The 22,874-nt window shown below is 41.7% G+C and overlaps 1 protein-coding gene across 1 annotated transcript; it reads left to right on the plus strand.

Moving 5' to 3' along the window:
- LOC146616306 (UPF0524 protein C3orf70 homolog B) lies at nt 1-16,225 on the plus strand. Its single transcript, XM_085374653.1, has 2 exons — nt 1-516; nt 13,812-16,225. Exons 1-2 carry the CDS (start codon nt 333-335, stop codon nt 14,498-14,500), a joined length of 873 nt encoding a protein of 290 aa, XP_085230779.1. The 5' UTR covers nt 1-332; the 3' UTR covers nt 14,501-16,225.
- The last annotated feature ends 6,649 nt before the right edge of the window (nt 16,226-22,874 follow it).

Consider the following 22,874-nt stretch of genomic DNA (forward strand, 5'->3'; position numbering starts at 1 on the left):
CTTCCCGACGCGAGGGGTGGATGGAGAAATGTGTGGATCACGATCACGGGAGGCTTTGCACATGACATTACCCACCCCTTGCCTCCTCGTTTGACTGACGCCCTTCGACTTTTACAGGATATGCCGCCACCCTTTGTGTAAACCGAGCTGCTTTGGATTCACACATCCAGCCACCGTGTTTCGTTTCGCGTCTGTCTTCCAGCAGAGAAGCTCTACGGGGCGACTCGGACCGTAAACATCGCCTCGGTCACTGGCCTTTATGTTGTAGGTTACTCAGAGGAGCCTGAGTGCGTGTTTTATTTTTTTCCCCCTTTGATACAGGAAATGTTGGCATGGCTGCCTCGGGAGCACATAAGTGTCCGAAGAGCGAGAAGTTGGACGAGGCGCAGGCTTTGGCCAAGAGCTGCGCTGGGAGACCAGATTTCCTGCCTTGTGATGGACTCTCCATATGCGCCACGCACAGTCACGGGAAGTGCTTCAAGCTGCACTGGTGCTGTCACTTGGGCTGGTGTCACTGTAAGTTTGTAGTTTATCAGCTGCATTTATTTCAAAGAATCGATTCTCACTATCACCGAAGGCACTGCTGGCAAATGTGCGTGGTATTTGGTTGTTATGTGTATGTGTTTAGTTAAAACCACACAAGCACTGTTGCCTTCCTCCACTGAAAGGCTCAGAATGAGGCAGATATGAACTTTATTTGTTAAACAAGTTATAACGCTTCACAGATTATGTAAAGGTTGTCCGTCAGTCTGATTTCTTACATGCGCCTACAGGCAGCATTGGCTTCCCCTCGGGAGAAGCTGATGTCGTTTCCTGTTATTTGATTGTTTGTTTGGTGTAACTTCTTCATTTTATTGCTGTACTCGCTCCTGTAATACTTCATCATCAGTTTATATGTGATCGAAGTTAATTCTTCCTACCCTTCCTCTTGCTGTATGAATAGTTTATGCCGTCTAGACAATGGAGGCTGAACAATTCATAAATTTACTAGTAGATTTACTACTGTACAGCTCTGCTATTTTTTAAGCTTGTTTTTCAGGCTTTGTGAAACTGGTCGACACAGTCTGATGACACAAACCCGAGTCACCACTTTCATTTCTCTTTTCAGGATGATTCCGTGTTTTATTTTTGAGCAAAAGTCCCGTAAAAGCACACAATGACCAGACACAGTTATTCCCCCATTGACCTACAGTCTGATAATTCACTTCTCTGTGCCACTGCTGTCCAAAAAAAGCAGATCACTCTTTTATTAGATTGGCAGTGAGTGTCGTTAACACTCACTAGGGCAGTAGAATATGTATTAATCCACTGCTGAAAATAGTCCCAGACTAAATCCACTATTTACTCCCGTTTTTTAGTATTATGCCTTAACTGTGAAAATTCCTGAGCCACAGCTGTCTTTGTGACCCATTTTTTTCAAGACAACAGGGAGGACTGTTGGAAGGGCTGAACCCTTATTATTTTTTTACCTACTGAAAAATGCAATTTGTTGACAACAACAAGAAATGGAATATTTCACCATCCTTTAATATGTTGTAGCCACAGCCCTCATCACATGCTCACACAAGTATCATGCACTCAACTGCTATTCTTGAGCCACAACACTGAACTCTGCAGCCTTGTAGTAATTTCATTTGTATCGACTATTGCATTGACTGTAATGGGGATGAAGTGCAGGGGTGCAGCTCCACTCGCACACGCACACTTTCCTTTCCTTTCCACTTTGTTTGTGCGCCACGCTTGCCATTTGAACCTCGCTCGACCTGACACCCTGAGACCACCGCAGATTCCCAGTAGCCGGGCCTGCACCTGACAGGATGTCCCTCTCTCTGTGCTGCCCTAATTTATCCCCATCTCTGGCTGCCCAGAAAATCCTCAGATCAGTGTAAAACACAATCACCATCTACCCTGCACCACTCACTCTGAGCTTATAGTGTGCAACTGCACAAGTCACATTGTAATCTTTGCTGTGTAATCGTTGGATTTAGACGCCCGCCTCCGTCCGGAATGAGCCAGGCGGTTTTTGAAATATCAGATGTGGCAGAAAAATGATGAATTCCTTCCTGTGTTTATTACAAGCCACATACAGCATTTATGACTCCACGCAAAGCCCATTCTGTGTTTCATCATTTGTCAACATTTAGACTTGCTCCTCCTTTCTGTTTTTGAAATGTTCATCACTCTGACTGAAAGTGTGCCACAAAATAGACACAGAGCTTGTTATGATATAGGAGAAAGAACCAGGCATATCCTAATGGAGCTTCTCACCTTCTCATCTCCTTCCACTGCAATTCAAAGGTTCCCCTCGCACCACGGTGAAAATAAACCAGCTAAGACTGCTGAATCAGGCAGAACCAGGGCACCCAGTGAGAGAAGTACACTAGCACGCCTTCACAAAGCCTTCCTGCTCGGCTCACGCCCTTCTCCTCTAGAAATCCATAATAACACTGGATGCAAAAGCAGGAAATGTTGTAACAGCCTTATCTTGTCACGTTTTCATTTTGAATGTGCCTGTGACGGCCGCCTGGAGTATAAACTTATTCTGAAGGTGATAATTGTGCATTCACCACAGGGAGTCTTGCCGGGCTGCCTTTTTAATTACATTTTTAATAGGTTCCTAGCAAAACAAATACAAAAGGTCACTGCATATGAAGACTCGGCTCAGCAATTTAAATTCACAAACTAAAATTCTTTCCATTATCTCACCTGTAGAGTAGCGTGAGATGATTAGGTGTGACTTAACGCCTGGCTTCTTCTATTTTTATGTGCCTGCTGCAAACTGAACGCATCCACAATGCATTTCTTCCAGTTTTCCAGACTCAAATCATGTCTGCAGGCTAGCACAGGAAAAATATGTTGGATGGTCTTCCAGTGTTTTCCATTTAGTTGTGGAAACTTTTGACAAAAAACAAAACAAAAACGACCACGGAAAAAAGATGGTGGAAACTAGAATTAGATGTAGGTGGAAGCAATGTTCCCAGCTGGTGACAACATCAGTCCAAGCCTCTCATTAGCAGTAATTAGCTGTGTTTAGTGTCACCGCCAATATGTCATGTCTGATGAGAGCTTTTGCTCAAAGCGGCGCTGAAACCACCTGGTCTGAACACTTTTTTTCCCTCCTTCTCTCACTTCTCACACTTTATTCTTTAAGAATTGATTACAATTACCAAGCAGAGCAATGAATTACTCATTACGAAAGCCTAACAGAGTCTGTAATGAGTCCTGAACAGTCTTGTCAGTCTGCTTATACTCTGCCAGGACTAATTTTGAACTTGTAGATACAAGAAAATGGGATCTTTCTGTCAGGCTCCCAGGGCAGTCTCATCCGTTACTCCACGCAGCAGAAGCTCGCAACTATTTCTAAAGGGAAATACAGAGATTTGTTGAATATAGCCCTGTGCTGTATTGACCGGTTTGGTGACGGGTTCAAAATTTATAGCACTGCCAAATCATAAAAAGCTTCACCGATTATAAAGGGATCAATATATTGTCAGCACGGGCCTGAGGGGATGTTTTTGATTGATTGCTCATGTTTAGGATCTGCAGCCCTTCAGTCGCTTTAAATGCTGGTGTATCAGTGATGGATGCAGAGCATCGCTTTTGTTTTAATGGACAGGTTTGTGTTACTGCCATCTGACAAGAATACCTGACCAAGTCGGTTCTGAAAAGACTCCAACTTTGTCGTGTCCTTACTTAATTAATAAGAAGCACGTGTCCACAGGATTCATAATTTCCACGCTCAGTTGTTGCCCATGCAGAGGGCTTCAAATTGTCTTCTTCTTCTTTGCATAGAATTGAGGTTTCAGCTACTTTATTCAAATCGGTGTTTTGATCAAAATGAAGAAGGTTCATAGCATTTCTTCCTTCAAATAGTGCTAGCACAGTTTGCTGAACTATTTGTTATATACAGGAAAGTCTGCACAGCAGCCACTGTGATGGTTTTGATTTTAAATTCGTGGGCAGACAGCGCAGGAGCTGTTTGTCCAATCAGATGCAGCTCGGGGTTTGTTGGAGGCTCCAGGAGAGAGAGTGCACCTTTTAGTTCTCTGTCTAGTGGTTTTTCCATTAGTGTGCGTTGCTGGAAAGTAACATGAGCCCTTCCTTTAGACTGCTGAAACTTGGAGCTGAACTTTAGAATACATCGTTACAGAGGAAAACACCGCAGCTGGCATGCAGTTACTTTTAACAGGTCCACAATTTAGGTGGCAAATTTGTTGTGATGTGATTTAAAAGGGCAAGAAAAAGCCTTAACTGTTTCTTTTTGTGTGTTTTTATGCATGATGTGATATCCAGAATGCTTCCACGCATTATTTCTTTATTCGTGTTTATTCATTTTTGTTCCGTTCCTGGATTTTGCATTAACCGAGGGAAAAGCAATCGACTGTTTCATTAACAAGACACTTTAACAAGTCGCAGAAAGCACACGTGTAAATAATAAAATCAACAATGGCTGAAATTTGTTTAGCTGCTTCGGGCGCATTGATCATGCTGGCTCATTGTCTCTGTAATGGCTTACGGGACACTGGCGTGTAATGGCGCCTTGTTATTAGTTCCTATGGATTCTCCTTAGACTGTAAAGCAGAGTCAAGTAATGGCCAGCAGTTGGGGACTTCTTTGGTTAGACTGTGAAAAAGCCTACAGGAAAAAAAACCCCTCAAATGGCCTCAGTAGACACCTTCCTGATGATTTCATGGTCTCAACCTCCAGTTTCACATCCTACTGAAAACAACATTATGTTTATTTTGTAAATTACAGTCCCCATTAGAGTTGAAAACAATTATAAAGCAGGTCGGTGATCTATCACGGCTGCATGAGCACCCAGTGTCCCCTGATTTCTCAGAGACATCCCCCGTTCTTTGTGTCTGGTTTTAGAACGAGATGGCACGAACAAAGGGGTGACATCACGGTGGCCACCTACAGCCATTTTTTATATACAGCCTGTGGTTTCTCTTTCTGTGACGGGCCAAAATCTCTGCTATAACAAAGGCTTGCTTTGCTGATTGGTCACTAGAGCATCAATAGATCACTTTTGGCGTGCACAGAATGATTTCATAAGATAATTACAGATTGTTTAAGAGATCGATTCTTGGCCATTGTCGCCAGGAGTGATCAGTATCTCTTTTTAATGGACAAAAAAAGTCTTAAAGGGGAATTCTGTCAATTTTACACATCAGTGTGTGGTTACATATTGCGAGGAGCACTCATGTAAAGGTAAAAAAAATCCCTTTGAATTCCCTTCAGTGCCTCTTGAGTCAGTGTAGGCTGGAGGTGTGCAGTTGAAAAGAAGTGAGCTTGACAGACATCTGTAACCTGCTCCTTATCTCTGCATGTGGCTACATTATCTGCTACCTGCACAACACACTTGAATCTCTAACCAAACTGTCACGTTTGTATTGCATTGACCAGAAAAAAGTATTCTCTAATTAGAATAAATAAAAGAACTGTGTTAAAGCAGTGCAGTGCTAAATCAGTGGAGGGCTTTTCAGTGGTGTACTGTTTTGTGTGCACAGGGACACAGTCAGGAGTGTTTCATTAGGGTTACAGACTAAACAGTGGACTTCCAAGTGGCTGCCTCCGGAGGCATGAAACAGGAAGCACGATGCCGGGTTGGACAGTCCTCTTCCATGAAACCTGAAACTTGTGTTGTTTCCCCCTTAGCGCAGCCCCTTTTTGTTGGCCAGATTTAAACACAAAGAGCAGCGGATGTTGGAGCCTGTAGTATCCGCTGGCCGACTGGGCGCAGCAGCTGTTATGAGGAATGATAACAATCTGCTAAAATAATTGTTTTTGTTCGATGGGTTTTGCCAACATGCTGCTTTGAACTGGTATGTGGCACATTCAGTGGGCTACGTAAAGCCGGTTGGCTTCAGCTCAAACATGCAAAATATCAAACTGAGGGGGATGTTAATGACTCATTCACTGCTGAGGCTTCGACGTGAGCCAATATCGAAATGACATAATGTGTGTGTGATGCTGACTACATGTTGGGCTTGTCAACAATAATCCAGCTGCAGCTGGTAGGGCAGTAGAAGAGTTGATATTTTTTACAGTGTGATTTTGAAGGGGAGCAGGGGACTGATGGGCTGCAGGCAGCATTTTCCAGAGAATCTACCTCCTGTATTAAAACAGTTTTTGCAGCCCTCGGCCAGCTACAGGCCCAGGAGAGAGGAGGCGTGCAAGATGGAGACGTGCGGTAGCAGAGGAGTACTCGACTCCCTCCTCTGAGCAATCTGCATCTCCCAGGGATAAGCTGCTTGTTCTTCCACTTCCTTATTAACCTTTTCAACTCTTGAGTTTTACTATAAATAACTTTGCATCTTTACGCAACATTCTTTGTGTACCGGTTTCAACACTTTATCTAGCTAAATAATCACTAAAATAATCCAGATGATGTTTTTTATGTATATATTGAAGATACTTTTCATTCCCTGCTTTCAAATTGAAAAAGCTGCTTTCGTAATTAGAATTTTGTAATGAAAATCTGTTAATTCTTCATTGGCTTATTTACATCTCCTTTAGTTAATGACCTCATTTATATCCCAAATGCTTTTAATCGGTCCCTGGTGAACTTGTTGGGTTTAGCTGGGTTTTAATTGTAACGTGATGAAAAGCTTTTCAGTCGAGAGTCATTCCTCCCCTTCACGAAGTGCAAAGCGTGTCCCGCGCCCGGTCGACCGAGGCTGCCGTCAGCAGAAAAACACAGCGCCCGTGTTTGTGTTGAGAACCTCCCATTGTTTGACACCGAAGGACTGAAACCATCTGACATTCACTGTTGATGTTGCAGCTGTCTGATGGTTTTATTATGCTGCCAATCTTCATTTGTAGCAGGACAAATTTCTCGTGGCATCATTTTGTCTGTTTGTCTGGGTATCTCTGACAAAAAGGACAAACATATGTTTTTCCCTCTCCACCATTTTCAGGCAGATTTATCTTTAAACCCTTACTATTCAAGGACAACACTGTCACATTTGTCTTATTGTCTTCAAAATCCAAAACAAACAGCGAGGAACTGATTATATTAACAAGTTTCGCCTGTGTAGATAAAGCTTGTTTTGTTATTACTCCACTTTTCATTCTGTTGCCCTCAAAAAACTGCTAAACAGTGAGTCACAGCATCGCCTGCACGCACACTGCTTTATAATAGTTAATTTAGCTCTTTTCATTTCACAAATGCAAAACGAAAAGAAACACGTTGAATATTTTTGCTTTGTCCATGAATGAAAAATGTCCCATGCCGGGAGTTTGTGCAGCATGTGGTGAATGTTGCAGACTGTCCTTTCTTTGTCGGGACATGTGGTCTTTGTTAGTGCGGAAATACAAACATGCACAGAGCGGGGGCAGCACACGCAGAGGTCACCCAACAACTGACGTCTGACGTTGTCATGCGAGGCCTGCAGCACCGGGCAGCACATTGTTAGAGTACAGCTCAATATCAATAAAGCTGCTCAGACAGAGCTGGTGTCGGTTTCAGTCGTCACTGAGCAGTGTACGTACATACAACCCTATAAAAGCTATTGCTGAGTGCAATATTTATTTTAGTCAGAAAAGAAATGCAAGTTTTATCAATCTTACATAATTTTAATCGCTTGGAAAGCCCAAACATATTCTGTGGGTAGTTTTCAGTTCCGGTGGATTGGTTTTATACAGGGGCGGGATTGGTAATTGGTTTACCAACGCAAATGAACTCATTTGTACACCTCAAAATTGGCTCAATTTACTGCAGTTTCAAGCTAGTGGTCTCAAAAGACAAAAAATAATAATAATTGTGTGCACAGCATTGTCATCAGTGCGACCAGGTTGGGCTTTTAGTATGCTGGGTGCTGGTATTCGTGTCGAAGCATAGTGTAGCTGATATTCACATGTTGGTTTTGTTCTTGCATCGTAATAGTTATATTCTTGTTGTGATGTCATAGCTTTCAAGTGTGGGGAAAAAAGGTCCTTGATTGTATAAAACCCCCCATCAACATTTCATGTGTTTTCTTTATTAATTTATACAATATAATAAATATACTGTCAAGTCAGGTTTGTTGTTAGCCAAGTTTACGTTACTTATGTTGGTTTGCTACAGCCTTTAATAGCACTAGCTAACCCCTTGAACAGTGTTGGTCAAGTTACTTGAAAAAAGTAATCAGTAACTAATTACTGATTACTTCCCCCAAAAAGTAATCCCGTTACTTTACTGATTACTTATTTTCAAAAGTAATTAATTACTTAGTTACTTATTAAAAACACGATTTACAACCTGAAGAGGTGATAAAGCGATAGATCTTTCAGCCCAATTCTACTTTTTCTACATAATCCATCATACAAAATGTAATCAAATGGAAAAGTCTCTTTTTTTAACTTGTTTTATTAGTTTTAATCTTTTAACTTTATGCATCAAGCAAAAAATTTAATTATATGCAACATTCTCTGACTTGAAGAAATTAGTTTAACATTTAAACCTATTTTCTGCACATTCCAGCACATAAAATAAAATATTTTTTTGTGTTTACACTCACTCTTTCAAATAGATGCAAGTAAAACACAGCAGAAAATAAATAAAATCAAAGACTAGCGGTCCTGTTGCTCTATTTTCACCTGTAAAGCAGGAGTGGGGTAGGCGGAGGTGTGCTCTGGTGCAGGTGTGCTGCAGCGGTCAGGTGAAGAATCTGCGAATTTCCCATTACGTCGTTGCGTACTCGGAGCTTGTTTAGGGTTTTTTTCGGTGTAAAAAGAAGTTTTCTTCCCACGAACGATGGACACTAATGTTTTTGTCACTTTTTATGGAATCAAACTCAAAGTAAGTACTTCCACGTTTTAAACGCTGCACGCTCATACTCTCTCCTGTACTCGATATATGATCCATTGTTGATCTGCACACAGCTGTTGTCACAAACGTCGCACTCGCTTACGTCACTGTCATGAGACATTCTCGCAAACAAATCACGGTTTTAGTAACGCAGTAACGCAGCGTTCCTACGGGAAAGTAACGGTAATCTAATTACGTTTATGCAATAGTAATCCCTTACTTTACTCGTTACTTTACTACTTAAAAGGTAATCAGATTACAGTAACGCGTTACAAGTCACATGTTACTGCCCATCTCTGCCCTTGAATGCTTAGACAATGTCGTTGGTCAGTGCGATGTTGAGCCTGATGATGCAGGATCAACACCAACATGGGGATATCAGATCGTGCGTCCAAGCACCACCACTGATCTGATTGTTCTGTTGGAAACCTGAGTGGATGAACATACAGAGATGAGGTGCTCCAACCTGTACTTATGATGTTCTTACTGTAGCACTGTGGCTATTTCAGGAGGACAGTGCCCGCCCCCTCTCTGCCAGCAGTAGAAAAGGCTTTTCTGAATCAGGAGGATAAACATTTAGTCCACATATCTCTGCTATTATGTCTCGGACATGCTGGGTTGATAACCAATGACCACTGCAAAGCTGCAGGCTGTGCAGATGGAAAGCAATTCCTTAACAACAGATCTGGACACTTGTGTGTAGAGGGGTGACTGCTCGTATCACATCCAAAAAAGGCCAAACCTCATATTATTGTCTTGCGAGGACTTATATTGTTGGATTATAAAATCTAGTTAAAAGTAGTTTAACAGGATTTCAATTCTAGTTTTTGGCTATGGAGAGATTGGTACTTCAAACTGATATTTCCACACTACAGAGAAGTGCACAAGAGTAGAATTATTCAGGAATTTTAAACTAAAAGCATCTGTAAATTTTGTAAACGTTTACTATTGTCAGCTGTTTCTTGGATGTAACTTCTGAGTCTGAAAAATCATTGGAGCCAATGTGGAAGTGCTTTCAAGTTGTATTCTTTCTAACAGCCAACAGTAGGCGACTCCTCGGGTTTTAGAAAAAAGTTTGGCTACGCTGAAGTCTATGCGAAAACTATCCTTCGGCTCTCTTGATCTGTGGTCTCAGAAAACAGTTTTCCTGATGTGTTTATGGTTTAAACTGATGGTGTTAAGTCTTACTGAAAACAACATTATATTTATTTTTATGTTACGGTCCCCATTAAAAGCAGAGTATGCTTTAGGGCTGGCCAACCTTGTGATTGCTACTATATGAGCATGAAGTGTACCTCGGTTTTTCACTCAGATTAACCCGCCACTCATCATGTCTGGTATTAAAAACACTAAGCTGACTCGAGCCTTGGCTACAGGACTTTAATAAACAATTCAATAAGCGTTTAATTGATGTAGAAACCAAGGTCGCTCAATGAAACAAAAACCCAGCTGGTGTAGTTTCTTTTAAACCTTATTTTGTCATGATCCCGGGTCTGTTGACCCAGCGTTTTGAGTTTTAGTTTATGTAAGCCCGTCAGGTTTCCTAAGTTCATTTGTTATCATGCCTAGGTGTTTCTAGTTCTTATTATTTCCCCCTCGTGTTTCCAACTATGTTAAATCTCCCCTGCTCTTCATGCGTTTCATGTCTGTGTCTTACGTTGTCAAGTTCGGGTTGTCATGTCTATGTCTCTTTATGTTTCCTGTTTTATTGTGAAGAGGTCTGGTGTTTCTGTGTTCATCGTGTTCAGTTTTACTCTCCCACGGTGACGTCATTATGTTCATGTGTGCCAGCTGTTTCCCCATGTGTTCCCACTTCCCTCATCATCCTGTGTGTATTTAGTCCGTGTGCTTTCAGTCATTTGTTGTCAGGTCGTCTGCGCATCCATGTCTCATCCCCAGGTACCCATGTCAGTTCACTATGGTTAAGCGTTTTCATGTTTTGTTATTAGTTCACCCAGTTTAGGTTATTGTTTAGTTTTCACCGATGCCCGATTAGTTTTACCCTCATTGCTAGCCTCAATAAACGGCTTGTTTTGTTTATCCACACTACGTTTTAGTCTGCGTTTGAGTCCTCCTCTGCAACACATACGGTCTGCCCCAGCCAGACCGTGACATATTTGAGTTTCTCTTTCTGTGTTGTTGACATGACTGACTTCATTTCTAAGCAATTGTCACCCTTGAACTCTTCCTTCCATACAGAGGCCTTTGGGGGGTTTCACAAAAATCTGGTCCAACGCCTTCATTTATTTCGCAACCTGTTATAAGGAACCGAGAACTTCAGATGACGTTGTATTTTGCAATTGCAGATTCTCCACACGTTGGCAATTAAAGAACAAATAATATGAGAACATTTAAAAGGTTCTGTTTTTGCATTATGATTGTTTTCCGGCTTGCAGTCTTTTTTATGTTTATTGGATACGGCACATAGTCCCAGTATTAAAAAACAGAAGCTTGTTTTTTTTTCCCCCAACATATAAAGATTCTCTCTTCTCATTTTTTTTTCTCAGATTATTGTAAGTGAGATTTATCACACATACCGTACTGTCCTCAGGGCTCACAGAAACAGTGATATTTCTAAGAAAGTGCAGACACCTTGTAAATTTACAGACGAGCTGCACTCCTCCTGCAGGGCTGCTGAGGACAAGCAGTGTTGGTGTAGCGTTAGCTCCATATGCCTGTCTGTTTTGTTGTCTGACTGTGCATCTGTCTGTCTCCTAGTATTGCTCATGTTATTTGAAACTCCAGATGGATGAATGCAATTAGATGTAATATGCTAAAAAAAAGGCAACTAAATGTCAACACATCTCCTTCTACAGCTTTAGCTCTCATTTGTTGCCGCTTTCAAGCCTGCCTGAATGGGCTCATCTCAGTCTGAACATGGACCATTGAGTTTCTCTCATTAAGCAGAACAGCTACTCTACCTCCCTTTTTGTCTGCATCAATATTAGCTCTTGTGTTTGATATTAAAAATATTTACAAAGTCTGAAGATCCAGCCACATCCTCTTAAACGCCTCGCACGCCACGTGGCTAACGCAGTCTTGTATAATTTAATAGTGAGGTGGTCGCGTGAGTTATTCCACAACACTGCAGCTCATCTGTAAGGCTTGTGCTTGCTTTAAAAAAAATGTTCTTCAGCATTGAAAACTCACTTTGTTCATTCATCAAAAAAAAGATGGCCTCCTCCCTAATTTGAAGCAGTTTGATATTGTCAGTGTAGCCTAGGAGAAGAGTTTGAATGGAACAAGGCAGCCACTAAAACAAAGGACAAGGACACACCACGAGAGGAAGAGAAGTGATGCGTTGGCTTGTCGTCTTCTGTAGTTTCTCTCTGTCTCCTGGGAGCCAGTTAAACACACATCTGAACTGCAATATTCAGGCAGCACAGAGTTGGAGGTGGTGGGCTGCAAACAATGAGTAACATCTGGGAGCTGTTATTTTGAACTATCACCAGCAGAACTTAATGTGGCATGGCTTAGAGTCTTCCAAAAAGAAAAACTATAGAAACACAGTCACTGTGCAGAAAAAATGCTATTTATTGGATTGAGAATGCAGGCTGCCTCATATATTAGAGCTTTGTATTTATATTATGTCAGTAATTCTAGTGTTAATCATGAAAACATCGGCTGTAAATATTGTACACACAAACCCTGTTATTTATTTTTTTTATATTTGAAGAATGAGTCTTGCATCAGTATTGAAGGGTCAGAAATGATTGTTGCTCTGCTCCAGCTGGCCTAAAGTTTACACTGTTTCAGTCTGGCTGCTGTTTCATTACAGATGTTGGAAAGAAGAAAGGCGTCTTTAATTTGGCAGCAGAAAATGCTTTATTATCTCAAAATTACTCATAAGATTAAATAGGTGATCATCTGATTTTAGATAGATAGATAGATAGATGCAGTGTGGGGACTTTGTCTTTGTCAAAACTACTTAAATGAATGCAGGAAAGAACAATCATATTTTGCTCGACCATGCAATACCATCTGGAAAGCATCTAATTGGCAGTGGTTAAATTTTTCAGTGTGACAATAATCGCAAACACACCGCCAAAACAGTAAAAGCATGGCTGGATAAAAAAACAACAACAACAAAAACCCCACAAGTCACAAAATATAAACAAAGGGCATTGCAAGACTTTGCATGACTTTACTGTGACATCGACAGGGATTTGTTAAGCTAGCATCTTTCTTAGATTTGGGCATGTACTGGAATGTGTGGGAGTGGTTGACGTTCACGTACTCATGCTGTCTCCAGCATTGCTGTTGTGACTGAGATTGCTTGCTGTTGATATACGGTGTGTAGGTTTTCAGTCATCCAGGTCGCTGTAGTCCAAGAAGCTTGGGAAGAAAGCGATTGGACTCCGAAATTTCTTCAAGAAATTTAAAGTCCAGTCGCTTTCCTTCCAAGCTCCTTAGAATACAATGACATGGATGACTGAGAACCTACTCAAAAACCCAAATTTGATTTTTCCAAGGAAATTCTTGTCATATCATTGATGCTTGTTGATGCACATTGTGTCACTCAAACACACTCCTCTTCTCTTAGTGTTCTTTTTAACTATATACTGACATTTTCTTGCCTTTTTGGGAGCTGTGTTTCTCACTTTCAGATGAACATAATAAATCCTTGCTATTTTCCCTCCTTTTAAACATTTGCATGGGAAAGCACTTGAGCCATCAGCTGGTAAACCCTTCACAACATTTAGCTGCAGAATTTTTCTTTGTGTTGTTTGGTGTTTGGCAGGTAGTTTAGTGGGTTTGAAGAGTTTTTCCTTTCTTTTTTTTCTGAAAGCAGCTGCATACTGATGACATATGCAGATGCCAGAGGTGGGAGTAAATGGTGAAGGTGTGGGTCTGGAGACCAAAACGATTAGCTGAAAAATGCTACAAGTGGTTTAGGGGATAATTTTGTGTGGGTTTGTCACTATGTGCAACAGCTCTGCCATACAAGTAGGCAGTGGTGTCATTGTTAAAATACAAATGAATGTAACTGCATGTTTTGTTTTGTTTTGTTTTTCTTTAGGCAAGTACGTGTACCAGCCCATGACCAATGTGTGCCAGCTGCCCAGCACGACCGTGCCGCCTGTTGGCTCAGAGTACAGCAGCACCATCGACCTGTCCGTCTCTCTGGCCGAGCGCTTCCTGAAACTCGCCCCTTGCTTCAAGTCCCCGCCTCACCTGGAGTCCCCGAAGTACTGCGTGATCGCGGACCTGTTTGTGGACGACTACATCGTCAAACGTATCAATGGGAAGATGTGCTACGTGCAGCGTCCCCCGCCTCCTTTGCCAGAGCCGCCTCGTCCTCCTACCCCCCCACCACCTGCTCCAGCTACACCTACGGTTCCCGAAAATCCCAGCCAGGCTCAGCAACCGCCCAAACCGACACCGTCAACTCAAAACGCACCTGTGCAGCCAGTGCAGCAGGTATACGGTGAACACAAACACCCCTCCCCACTGGATAAGGTAAAAGGTCCCAAAATGGACCACTGTTCTTCTCCGTCAAGCTCCGAGGACTCCGGCATCAACGCCCTCGGTCTCCACTATTTGGAGTCCTGTGAGGAGGAGAGCGAGGAGGAGGAGGAGGAGGATGACGAGTTGAGCACAGATGGAAACTCCAGCCCTGGGAGCCTCTGGGATCAGGATGACTGTTCTCTGCTCTCTCCCTCCAAGTCTATGATAGAAATCATCGAAAAGATTGAAACAACTGTGTAACTGACATGGCATCAAGGTGGAATTGATCTATAAGGAACATCTACGGAGCAGAAGCTTATTATTGAGAATAACTCTCAAGGATTTATGACATATGGACCAGTAGGAAACAAACCCCTCTCTAACGCTTCAGCAGGGCTTCGCCCGGTTGTTTTGGGATGAATTTGTTTTCCTGCAGGTGGCTGAGGACAGCGCACCTACAATCTGAAACAGCCTCTCCTCTGCCCGCATCCTCTGCACGGATTGAATTTGCTGAACTTATTACAATAAAGACAGAAGCACAAGAATATCAAGAACATGCACAGTTTACCAAAAAGACCACCTCATGGTCGTGTGGAGAAAAATCAAAAATACAAAAAAGAATCTAGAGTAGGTGCACATCAGAGGAAATAGGAAAACAAGAAAAGGGGGACACTTTTTTTGTGACACTTCTCTTTAGGTATATATTACTGGAGCTAAATTATGTATGAACCAAGGTGGTATGAGTATGTTTCATGATGATAATGAGCAGTTAGGTAATTATTGTGTTCTCCAGTCAGTCAGTCTGTCAGACTTCGCTGCAATTCAGCATTCGAGTGGCAGATAAGCATGCCGTCCCTTGTTCTCCGGTCAGTGACTCCACCCACACATATTAGTAATTCTGACTCTTCAGCGTAATAACCACAAGGCCAGCTACCTCTCGTGGGCCTAAAGCACACCGGCCTTTTAACTCCTTAATTACTCAGCTCTGAGCTGCTCAGAGCAGGCGCACCTGCTTTTATCGCATTATTAAAAAGATTTGTGGCCCACAGTTTGTCTGCACTTTACTGACACCATCACGGGCAGTAGGGTAGGTAGGTCAGTGTTTGACAATCAAGAATTACAGAGAAGCACATTCCTATACTGAACCTGCCAGTGAGGACCAAGGATACTCTTATACCTTCTAAAAAATGTCTCAGACTTTACAGAAAATTTTTCTGACCACCTTTTCTGGTCAAGCTGAACTGAATGACAGTCCCGTTAAGCAAAACATGACTTGCACTGACCTCTATTAGCAGCCGAGAAATTGAATAGCACGGACGCGTCTCCGGTACAGCTGCAGTGACAGGGAGACAAATATCGCTGAGGGAACATATCTAATTTATAATCTCATAATAATAATAACAACAATAATAATAAACCTACATTGTTAACTAGTTTGGGGACTTTTGAGAATGAAATGCCTTTTTCGTGATGACCAAAAGGGGGGTCTGGGGAGGTCATTCATTTTAGAGTAGTAGGTTACATCTTAAAAGATATTAGAGTGTGAGATAGGATGCCTGAATACCTGTTGTGATGTTGTGATTGGCATAAGAAACAAGTAGCTTATTAGTCAGATAGTAAAATGAAGCTGGGCGGCGTCTTTTATTTTAATGTTTAAAAACATTATTTTCCAGAGAGCTATCAGCAAAAATCACCACAGTTATCACAAATATTTATGGCTGCAATGTTATAAGCACTAGATGTTTAAAAAAAAAAGATGAAGAAGAAGAAGAAAAAAATCATTTTGCATGACTGCATTCACTTGCAGGATTCCCTCATGTCAAACTCCAATTAAAAACATGCTATCAAAGAACAAAGAAACCCTGTAATAGTTATTAAAACAAGGTGTTTTTATTCAGGGACAGCCCTGGACATTACACTGAGCACAGTCCCTTATAATGCAGTCGAAGAAAAATGCATTTTGTTCTTATTCTTGTTATATTATTATTTTCATATGAATAAATCTTAATGAAACTCACCTTTTTTTCCCTCTCTCCTGGTTCATCTATTGTGGACAGCGCGAACACCCTCTGTAAAAAGAAAATGCACTCAAACGTCCTCCACACGACACACTGATGATGACTAATGCTCTCCAGAGCTGGAGTGGGTAACAAGAAAAAAACAAAGTAAAGTAAAGTGAGAGATACACTCGAACTGAGTCACTATTTCAGCTGTGGATGTCTGATCTAAACTGTGTTGAGGTATGTATCTTACTGCCTTTGAAAGCTTTAATTACTTTGTGCTGCACATTTTAAACATTTTAAAGGGGCAGGAAAAACATCGGGAGTAGGTTGTAGTGGAAGATTTAAGATTGGACACATTCTTTGCTTCAGCTTTATGTAAGACAGAAAACACTGAGCTTGTTCGATGGAGACAGAGACCCCCTCCCGGTTTCCTCTGGGCTTCTGTCGCAGACAGTCTTCTCCACACTTCGTCTAGCAGCAGATTTTATGAGAGACCATGCAAGCTTCTTTCTCACCTTGACTGCAAACTGAGATTGATTTCTCCACGCTTCTTTTTCCCCTTGCATTGTGTCTATCGATCCTTTGTGCAGAGAGAGAAAACCAAGACTTGGATGAAATGCTAATCAGTTTATATAAATGTACATCCACTATTCTGCCCAAAGATGAAGAGGAGAGGAGTGGAATTGAATGCTGGAGAGCAGATGACATAGAGTGGGAGAAGAAGAGGAAAACCTGAGAGAGAATTTGTGGAGGGAGTACAGCAACAGGCAGGAGATGTGGAAGCTCAATTAGCGGGATGATGATGATGCAAGCACATGTAAAGTCGTAGGATGGACTTCATGTGTGCATACGAGTGTGTGTGTGTGTGTGTGTGTGTGTGTGCGCGCGCTCCGGTCTGTGCAGACGCACACACATTTTTACGGCGTTATGAAATAGTTCCCATTTTTTTCAAATGGTACAGAGCGATTGCATGAAGAGATCACTGTTACTGTTAATCCCTCACAGCAAAGTCATTCGATTGGCAGGAACCATTGAGCAGTGACAGCATGCTAACACACACACACGTACACACACACACACACACACACACACACACACACACACACACACACACACACACACACACACACACACACACACACACACACACAAAGTCACACACCAAATCACACACCAAATGAAAATATGCCCTTGTTCAAGGACTGCTTCACAGGCCAGGTTGGCACAGCTTGAGTCACACAAGCTGTAGAGGGATGTCAGTTTCACTCTTTCCATTCTGATGTTTGCACAACCACATTACCTTCCTAAGGAGATGTCCTTTTAATTTCATACAACTCAATTTCCTCTACATGGGGCAAAACAAAACAAGCAGATCCCCCATACTTAAAAGAGGTTTCAAGTTACAAAATGAAAACATGAAGTACCAGCAGGGACACACCTGAGTAGTAGGAGAAGGATTTTAGAAATACATCAAATACATCTGCTCTCATGGGGAATCCTCAGAAACTTATTAAAAATGTTTCTTTAAAATAGATGCTAACCTTTTTGTGTGTGTAACTGCAAGCAAATTAGAAGCATCACTCCCAGATACCTCTGTTTATAATCTCCTATATTACATTATATTTACTTAAATGAGAACTCCATGTCTCTAAATCACATATTTGTATTTCAAATAAACACAAAATCCAAAGAACTGCCAAAAGGGATAAAAGGTCTGGTATTTTCTTTGAACTATTCTTTTTCCAGGGTTGAATGATTGAACATCATACATGTTTAATGACTTTAAAAAGCAAGAATTGAGTGTACAAGTTTCTTTTTTTGGGGGGGGGGGGGGGGGGGTTCTCTAATCCACTGGGTCAAAAGTATGTGCACAGGCTTAATTGCATACACACATCCCCACTTATAATCAGCTGAATGTCCCATAGCAAGTTGGACCTCAAGTGGACATCAACAAGCTTCTGGAAAAATTCTGGCTGGATATTATTGTTGGCAGAATTAGTAGAGTTCATTGAAATTGTTTAGTTTCCTGGCATGGACCAGGATTTTAAGGATATTTCATAAAGTTTCAGTTGGGTTGCGGTCGTAGCTTTGGGACGGCCGGTCCAGAAGCTTGCTGTTAGCGCACTTTATCCGTCCAAAAAGCCCGTTTTGATCTGTGTTTAGATAACTGTTCAAATTTCAAGAATTTGGAGGTAGTCCTCTTCCTTCATTATTCCACTTATTTTGTGCAATGTACCAGTAGCACTGGCAGCAAAACAGCCCCAGAGCATGATGCTATTACCACTATGCTTGGCAGCTGGTACAGTGTCAATTCTGGAGCAGGGTCTTCTTTCTTGGTGGGACCATCTCTGTCAATGGTGATATACAAGTTTGCCTCTCTGTGGACAGTGGCACTGGTCCTCCAGCAGTTTTCACTTCTTGGCAGGCTTGGTGATCCCTGGGTTTGTCCTGAATATTTTGACCAATTTCCTTGCATCTGAGTACTCTGGGAAAGTGGTGACACATCTAAATAGCTTGTACCTACTGTATGTGCACTAGTTTAAAATGATGATCCTGCAGTTGTTTAGAAAGAGCCAATTAAGCTTCTGGAATAGATTTCCCAAAGCACCGACCTCAAGCCTACTTCTGCCAACAAGCAAATGAATTTAAATGAACTCTACAAATTCTGCCAATAAGAGAGGTCAAAAATCCAGCCAGAGTTGTTCCAGAAGCTTGTTGATGGCTTTCAAGAGCATATGGTCGAGTTGCATTTTGCCAGGAGATATTTAAACAAATATTAGTGGAGGTATGTATAGTTTTGAGCTTGTATGTAATCATTTGACTTGTGTGGAAATTCCAAAATAATTTAAAACATGCTCACCCAGTTTTTGGTTTTTAAAAGTCATTTAAATTGATTGTTGATCATCTTGGCAACAGTTCAAAGAAATCATTAACAGCTCAAATTTACCACGAAATTCGTGGACTCCATGAGAGCAAAGAACGTAAACCTTTGACCACAACTGCAGCTCAATGTGATAATAAAAAGGTTGCTAATTTTGTCTCCTTAAAGCAAAATGCAATTAACAGGAAAACTGAACAGCTGACTCCTTGGAGTACAGCATGCTGAATGAGACAAATCAGCACCCACCCATCACTCGAAGTAGCAATGCCCTCAGGTTAGTCATAGGGATGCAGGTCGTGCTGCACAGCGTATAGCTGAAGTAAATTTAAAACTTCAGAGTTTTAGATTCATGTGCATTAATCATGGGCAGGCAGACAGGTTAAAAAAGCAAACATCATCCACCTGTCAGACAGAGTACAGTGAGATACTTTTCAAAACCTAAAACTGCTTATGGGAACGTTTATGACTAAAATCTGGAAGTTAAAGTGTTACCATTATTTACAATTTGACAGCGCACATCCTAGAAATCCATATCAGTTCCTCACAGACAACCAGCACCATATTTGAAGTGTACCTTCTCCCCCTATAGCTACATATTCAGAGCTAAACTTCAACAGCGGCACTCAAAGGGACCATTTATGCTTCAACATTCTGTCCCTATCACTGGCCTGATGCAATTGGCATGCACGTAATGGGAAAACCCACCAGCACCCTGCTAATAATCAGTCGGACACATGGCTTTGCCCGAGCCGTGCTCTGTGGGTGATGGGTGTCTGATAAGCTCTATAAACACGAGTGTCACCTGGAGTGCAGCTCTGCATTCCCTGCCTTTGAAATATTCATTACATTTTTCGTCAGCATCTGCCCTTGTCTTTGAAATGGATTTCAGGCACTTTTTAGACACAGAGCACGACTTTTCCTTCTGCTAACCGCAGACAGCAGCTTTAAGCTTTGGTGTCGATAGACAGGGCTGTTTTTGAAAGTGTTCTCTTTTGTGTTGCTTAAAGCTGGTGATTCACTGTCCAATATTCCTTTTGAAAAACTCGTGGGGTTTCTTTGTCATAGCAGAATGACTCACACTGACATGTTTTAATGTGATTAGTTGTCTTTGTTGTAGTAAAATAGTCTGCATTGATGGATTAGTCTGGGGCTGCACAGCAATGGATGATTTATTGTTTTGCACATAAAATTCGAAAACACTTCTTCTTGTTTAAATTATAAGACTCTACCTTCCCTTCCCAGAGAGAGGATACTTCACTGATAAAATAAATAAATACATAAAACCAGTCATTAAGATGAATGAAATAAACTATTTTACATTCACCCTATATAACCACTGCTGATGGGTTTAAGGCCCTGGATGGTGGCCATTAACAGAGCCAGTGTGGGTTTTTGTGCGCTGAAGAAATGTTTGAATCCATCTTAATCACATCAAAGAGACAGAGGATGTTGGAGAAGCCTGTTCTGGCTTTCAAACCTGAAAGCCAGGCAAGTCAATTCGGGCACCTTAAATATTTTTTTGCCTTGTAATTTATTTCATTCGTGGGCGATTGAAGCATGAACTACAGTTATTAGGAGCAGGCAGATTTATTTAGTTTTGGGGTTTGCGTGAGAACAAGGTTAATGTTTTAGTTCTCTGTTGTAGTGTAATTTGAGTTTCAAGTCAAAGAGACATGTTTTTTGTGTTATTACTTTATGTACTGAACATTTTATTATAATATTAAATGGGAAAAGAGAATCATTTTGTTATTTTCAAGCCCAAATGGTGCTGAAAACAAAGCAAACGGCTTGAGGATTTCATCAACAGCAGGCACCCTGAGTGTACGGGGGAGGGTTTGCAATCATGTAAACCCTGATGACAGCGCACGCCGATGTTTCCAATCATGTAAGGTACACATCCTCATGATGGAGTTACAGCTGCAACATTCAGAGAATTGAACATCCCCAAACTGCAGCACCTCTCTTTGTGAACCAGTCATGAGCTGATTCTTATCACTCGATTGATGCTGCTTCACAACACTTTGGACAGATGTGGCCCCCATCTGTGAAAGCATTTCATAATGCCGCCACTCAAACATTGTATTGTTCTCCTCTGTTTAATATTTTCTAAAGGGTTGCCTGAAATAGTGATTGAACTAGGCCAGCGCCGGACCCAGACTGCTTCCAGCAGATAGGACTGAAAAAATATGGGACGTAAGCTTTCTAAATCTAAACGCCCGCAGCCTGTCAACCATAAAAAACATTGGTTTCAGGGGAATGATTGCATTATGAGATTTTGGCCGTTATGGCACCCGAGGACGAGCTTTGTGGCTCCATTAACGTGAGTAGAGATCTTGAAGGAAAATGTTATCCTCAAAAGCACATAATCCTTGAACTGAAGTACAAAAAGCAACATTAAAACTTTCAAACTTCTTCTGTGTTTTAAAAAAAAAAGTTCCTTGGTGAGAGGCTCTGAAATGTCACAGAGTTTATGGTTCTTCCTACCGCACCATAATTGGTGGTTTCACAGGTGATTGGTGTCATTACTGGTATGCTTCAATCAAGGCTCTGTGAGGCTATTTCTGGGCTCTTTCTTATTTTTCTACTGGATAGCTAAGTTACAGTACACCCACACCAACCTTTGAATTTCATCTAAATAGAGGACATTACACCTACACCACAAAGCCGGTCGTCACGGCAAAGCTACGAGAGCGTCTCTCAGCATGGGCCCGAAAAAAGTTCTGTCAGCCGAGGAAGGAGACGATATTAAGAAGTCGCTGGAGTTTATGACAGAGGAGATTTCTACTGTCAAACTGCAGCAGAAAGCCATCCTGGACCTGGTCGAGGAAGTTAAGGCTCTCCGCATCCAGAACGCCGAGAAGGATCGGCGGCTGGCGTACCTGGAGAACAGAGTGGCGGATTTGGAGCAGTACACCCGGATGAACGATGTTATCATCACGGGGCTTCGCATCAAACCCCGGTCATACGCCCGGGCGGTCGCCACTGGCAATGTAGGAGGGCCAGGAGAGGAAGATGTCAACTCCACGGAGCATCAAGTGGTTACCTTTCTACGGTCCAAAGGTGTGGAAGTGGATTATAACAACATTGAGGCTTGCCACCCTCTACCCCGAAAAAATGACAGTAACAAACCAGCCATCATTGTGAGATTTGCAAACAGAAAACAGAAAACAGCACTGTTAAAACAAGGAAGGAAACTGAAAGGATCCGATGTCTTCATGAACGAACATCTGATAAAAAGAAATGCGGACATTGCCAGGAAAGCACGTTACTTGAAGAAACAGGGAAAAATTCAAAATACATGGACCACCAACTGCAAAGTATTCATTAAACTCAATGGAACACCGGAACAAGCCAAAGTGTTGGTCATCAGAAATATGGAAGAGCTGGACAAATACTGAGGTCAACTTACTCTGGAGGTATGAATACACATGTGACGTGACACACAACACAACACATGGCACAGTCCAAAAGAACTTCATCTGCATCCGGCAACAATATCAACATGACTCATTGGAATTCTCTTTATGATAATCTGGAACTGAGAACATTTCGATACACAGACCATAATGTTCTAGACTTAGAAAAGGATATAGACCCGGAAAATAATTTCTTCTACAACATCAGCTGTAACTGCTGCTACTTCACTGATGAACAGTTTAAGCACACCATCAACACGGAAAATAAATTATCAATAATCCATTTTAATAGCAGAAGTCTGTATGCCAACTTCAACAATATAAAGGAATATCTA

The sequence above is a fragment of the Diplotaxodon limnothrissa genome, linkage group LG16, assembly GCF_057381915.1.
Source record: "Diplotaxodon limnothrissa isolate DT_005_m linkage group LG16, D_limnothrissa_male_GT1.1, whole genome shotgun sequence".
Taxonomy (NCBI): domain Eukaryota; kingdom Metazoa; phylum Chordata; class Actinopteri; order Cichliformes; family Cichlidae; genus Diplotaxodon; species Diplotaxodon limnothrissa.

Coding starts and splice junctions, on each gene's coding strand:
- LOC146616306 (XM_085374653.1), top strand. CDS start 333: ATGGCTGCCTCGGGAGCACATAAGTGTCCGAAGAGCGAGAAGTTGGAC. Junction 517..13,811: donor TCACTTGGGCTGGTGTCACT/GTAAGTTTGTAG, acceptor GTTTTTCTTTAG/GCAAGTACGTGTACCAGCCC.